Source organism: Olea europaea, unplaced genomic scaffold (assembly GCF_002742605.1).
Source record: "Olea europaea var. sylvestris unplaced genomic scaffold, O_europaea_v1 scaffold4856, whole genome shotgun sequence".
Taxonomy (NCBI): Eukaryota; Viridiplantae; Streptophyta; class Magnoliopsida; order Lamiales; family Oleaceae; genus Olea; species Olea europaea.
The window spans coordinates 62-5,394 of record NW_019263169.1 but is presented as its reverse complement, the minus strand read 5'-3'; the positions used below and the strand labels follow the sequence as shown (position 1 = coordinate 5,394).

Below are 5,333 nucleotides of genomic sequence, written 5' to 3'. Positions count from 1 at the left end.
TCCAAATTAGAAGATATAAAATTACAGGAGAATGTAACAGTAACATTTGTCTTGCCAGCAGATCTTCCATAGAGCATTTGAATAAAATTAAGATCGTTCTCATCTAAGTAACCAGAAGATCTAATTTGTTTATGCTCCTTAACGTGTAAGTTGTTTTCCACTTGAAAACTCAAAACCTCTTCATCTTCTATCTTCCACACGAAATCTTTACAGAGCTCATAAAACGAAAACAAATTTCCCTGAGATAGAGAAGGATGAATTGGCATCCAGCGGCCAACAGCGACTTGCTTGCTTTGAACATTCAACAAAGCTGTAGATGGGATCCCTACTTCAACCTTGCCATATGCTTGACAAAGCATTATACCTCCATTAGAAAATATTGTGGCAACCAATGTAGTGTTTCCCAGTGATATTGCAGACAATAGTCCTGAAGACTTGTGAACTTTTGCAGTTTCATCATTCATACTGGCATACTCAACGTATGAACCAATTTTTGGCCCTCCTTTTACTGCAAGCACATAAGATGCACCTGGTACAAGGAATATATTGCTAGGGTGCAATCTTGGTGGAGCATAGACTTCCACCTTAACTGGTTGAGTCAATATTTCATTCCCAGAATGCTGGACCGTGCTAAGATATATGGTTGTCACCCCAAGACGAGTAGCCTGTATGGTAAAATTCTGGCCGTTCAGATATCCATCAATAGGTCTTGAGAAACCATTACTGTCCACAAGGTCAACTATATGATCGTCAATATGAACACGAACTTTCATGTAAACGTACTGAGAAGAGTCAAAAGTACGTCCATCACTAATCCCAGCCAAAAAACCGATAGACTGCAAACTTCCTTCAACAAGGCTTATCTCTGATGCTACTGTAATCTTGATCCAGTCCACATCAGCAACTTGGACCACAGAAGATGCAGCTATTGGAGGTGCAATCCCAATATCAAGAACAGTCAAAAGAACAGGCCCCAAGCTTTTGGGAGCCAGTGTCAGTTGTGAACCCTGGAAACCTGGTGAGGGTTGTATTACTTCCACAATTTGAGTATCATTCACCCTAGTCTCCAAGAAACCACTCCCTCCAGTGATTGAGAGATTCAACGTGGCATCAGGACTGAAAAACAGCAGGCCAAGTTCTGGATTGACTCTAAGAGAAGAAACAAGCTGCAATTGTATGGCATCTGTAAGAGCACTTGCAAAACCTTCAAACATTTTAGCAAAATCATGGTGATCAAGAGAATCAATGAGCCCAATAACAGTAGAGCGAATGACACAGAGTCCTGATGTATTTCGCAAGATAAAAAACCTTTCCCAAGAGGACTTGGTTGCTGATGAACTATAGGCATCATCTATAGACACCAATCCTTCACATTCAACGAGTTCCCACCTCAAACAGAGAGAAGACGCATTTGCAAAAGGTTTTCCAGAATAACTAATGCCAACCGCTGATATTCGTATTCTGCGACCGTTTGCTACAGTAATTGGCATGGCACGAACTCCTTCAGGCTTGCGTTCAGCCTGAACTGCAGACTGTATAACTTGAGGCGAATTCACTGCTTCATCAGCTATTAGCACAATGGAAGATGGAAAGCTACACATAAGCAACAATTGCACTTCCTCTACAGCAGGCAATTGGTGGCCATCCCCCATCATGTTTCCACGTCTGAATATGAGTTTAAAGCTTCCCAAACTTTGGCATTGTATTCTGTATGCATTGTTATTGACGGTTAACAGTTGACAGATTACAACTCTATTTGTCACATAAGAATTATGTTCATCTAAAGCTTCCACAACTTCAATGAATTCAACACCTTGATCCCACCGTTCCGGTCCACCTTGAAGCGTCACGTCCAAGTGAGTGCCAGGGGTGAGATATAGAGAGTCCAAATTTTCCAACTGATTCTGAGCTTCAATCTGGCTTAAATCATTCGAGTAACCACCAAATTGGTTTCCATCACTGGCCTGCTGCACAATGAGTTGTAAATATGCAGCAATACAAGAGGACGCTTTTAAGATGATTGACCCACTACTAGCACGGTCGAACTGCTGATATTCTTGACTCAATGTTGCATGCAGCAAAGTGCGACCAGGATTAGAAGCGTATATTACTGCTGTTGCACATGGAGGGCCATATGATGAGGAATTGATCTCAACGGCATCTTGCTTGTTATAAACAAATGATTCCACTGTTGTATTAATGATTGTGAAATGCTCACTTTCAGTTTTCCATCTTACAAAGGACCTGAAAGCATCACAGGTATAGAAATACGAGCCACCTGATCCTTGTAATGTTACAGAAGCTTGAAGATATGATCCAACAAGTGTCTCAACAGGAAAGTAAGGAAGCATAACCATTGAAGAGGGGATGGAAACTTCAATAATCATCTCATCATAATTCAATGAATCGAAGATAGAAACTACTTTGATAGTTGCTTTCCCAGGCTTTTTTGCCTCGACCATCCCAGAAGCAGATACAGACACAACAACCATATCCGAAGAAATCCATTTATAGTCACTGGAAGACATTGCACAACCTCCAGTTGCCTTAAGCTCTAACTCCTGGTAGACACCGGGGACCCAGGGGAGGAGAATTGCATCGGAGGGGCCACCTATTTTCTCCATACTGAATTTCACTTGATCACAGACCATAACTTCTTGAACAAGCTTCAGAACCTCTTTTCTTGTGGCTTGTCCACTGGTATAAGTCAAAGTTGCCATCAGTCTTCCCAATCCATATGAATTTGCTCTCAAAATTCTATAATCTCCTTCAGCAGTAGTACCTTCAGAAACTGGGAGAATATTCCAGAACTCATACTGGTCAGCATGCAACTTAATATCATCACTCTCTGTTATATAAATTTCTTTTGCCCCAGGTCCTGGTGTAAAAACCTTCACATGAATGAGATATTGTTTGCCAGAGATAATGTACCAGCGTGACGCAGATGGAATAGGTTCTATCCCCTCAATAGTAGCACCAGAAGGAGAAAGAGGTAATATAAACAACACCAAAGTATCTGGGATGACAACGTGGAGTGATGACATCTGTATGTGCCCAACGACCCTGGTGTCTTCAACTGTAACTGTTGTTACTCCTAAGTTCAAAGCACGAGTTCCCCCCATCTCTCTCTCCACGTGGGCAACGGAAGAGTTCAAAACATACCACCGATGAAATGGAGATGGTAAACTTACCACTTGAGGAATATTGCCACGAATAACCTTAAGAGTATAACGGACAACAGCACCAATTAGAACAAAAACAGGCGAGGGAGGATCGAGAGACATTGCTTCTGCTACTGTCAAAACAATCTTATCCGCCATGTGCCCGAATGACGGTTCCATCAAATGAACAGAAACGATTTCATGGCCAATTTCAGTCCCTTTCACTACATACAGGTCTGAAAATACACCACTATTTTCAAGCTTTACCTGGATATCTAAGTCACCGCACAAGCCACCACAATCACTCAATGGAGAGTCCTTAAGAGGAACATGGACAAGGTGATGAGGAAATTTATCAGTTTCTGGCGTCAGTTGCCAATTGAACTGCAATCCCACTAATGAGGAAAACACATTGTCTGCAACACATCAATTTAAAAGGCAAAAAATTATCCAACATTGTTTTACAAAGAAAAACATGGGAGCGAATACACTGAGTAGTCTATGACATAAACTTCTAAACAAATTAAATCCAGGATTTCACTGTTTGAGGCACCTCAGAAACTTGAAAGTTGAAACTATCAGGATACATCCATCACTACTCTCTAGGAAGCTAACTCTTACAGTACAAAAATCTCATAAAACCGAGAAAATTTATCAAGACAACAAGACAAAACTTACAACAACTATGAGACCAGTAATATTTTCAGAAAATACCTTCACTGTCAAAGGCACGTACGCGAAGAGTGGCGAGCCCGTCGAGGTCAAGTTTGACAGAGTTATGGAATATCTGAATCCTAGACATTATATCAATATAAACCTTGCAACGAATCACCATTCCGGTATTGACATCAGTGGCATAAACAGCAGTTTCCTTTCTACCACTATAAGGAGCCGTGGATTTCAATCTAGCACTCGTCGAACAATAACTGCTTGAATTATACTCCGGCACCACCGACAGTATATCATGGTGATCCCATGACCTACACACACACACACACACACACAAAATATTTGCTATTATTTGAAAATTTTGGAAAAAAAAATAAAAAAAATCAAAGACAAAAAACAGGGGAAGCAATCTGTAATACCATTTGAAGCAACCATCACTGCCTTGAAGTCTGTACTCAACAGGATGAGTCATTTTGGGAGGTAACAGAATGTTGACGTCCGCAATGTGAGGGCCGGAGCTTAAATGCGGCGTCGTTTGAGCCAATAGCATCGGCATGACTGCAAAGAACAGAAGAAAAACGGACGTGGACATCTTTTCCTTGTGAAAATGGTGAAGAAAGAACGACCATCTAAGAAAATCGAAAATTAGGGATTGCAGACGGAGATATTGAGAAGTAAAATTGGGGAACAAATTAGAACTGGCCAACTGGGGTTTTGTAAAGGGTTTTCAGGATGGTGCATGTTTGGATGGGATACCCTTTAATTCGATTTGATATATGTAAAAGTCACTTTTATTACTGAAAAATTTTACGAGGGTGTCCCCATTTCAGAATTTAATAGATTTCTTAATATTTATAAATTCTCATGGATTGTGTGAAATTTGATAGAATTTAATAGATTTCATAAGATTTGAATGGATTTCTATTTTGTAGATTTTAAAAGATTTTCATGGATTTTATAGATTTCAATGAATTTTATAGATTCTGGGTAAAATTTATAAATATGCTTAACATAAGCCACAAATTTTTTACTTCTTTAACGACTCATTCTTAAACATATGCACGTTAATAAATCACAGAAAATAACCGAATCCTTGTTCAATTGTTTGTTAAACATTGAATATTATAACAGAACTTCAGTAAAAAATACACCCAATATTCAACAAAATGCGAGAGTGGGAGAGGACAAAAATATGTAGTGTTAAATAATCAAAGTCGTAATCAATATGAATTAGTTCAAAAGACCACAACCTTGTGAGATACAAACACACAGATGTACACATACATGTCCACAAGGCAATTAATTTCATACCCCCAGAATTCTCATTGACCATGCAGACACAAAAGAAAAAAATTGTGGGATACCATCCTCACATGTCTTGGTTAAGATTTGCAGGTATATATAAAAAACACACAGCTCTTCCCAAGAAAAATGAATAGGGTATAGAACTTGAAAGATGAAGTTATTCCAGTATGCATACTAGAAATCGTAAATTACCATGAT

At 39.4% G+C, this 5,333-nt stretch overlaps 1 protein-coding gene across 1 annotated transcript; it reads right to left on the bottom strand.

Moving 5' to 3' along the window:
• Positions 1–5: 5 nt before the first annotated feature.
• On the bottom strand, positions 6–4,570 carry LOC111388313 (nuclear pore complex protein GP210; the record flags this gene model as incomplete). The annotated part of the gene is made up of 3 exons (XM_023012991.1): positions 4,250–4,570; positions 3,876–4,141; positions 6–3,577 (listed from the first exon to the last, which is right to left on the bottom strand). Coding segments are annotated over exons 1-3 (4,011 nt in total), but the record flags the coding sequence as incomplete, so codon positions are not given.
• Positions 4,571–5,333: the final 763 nt, after the last annotated feature.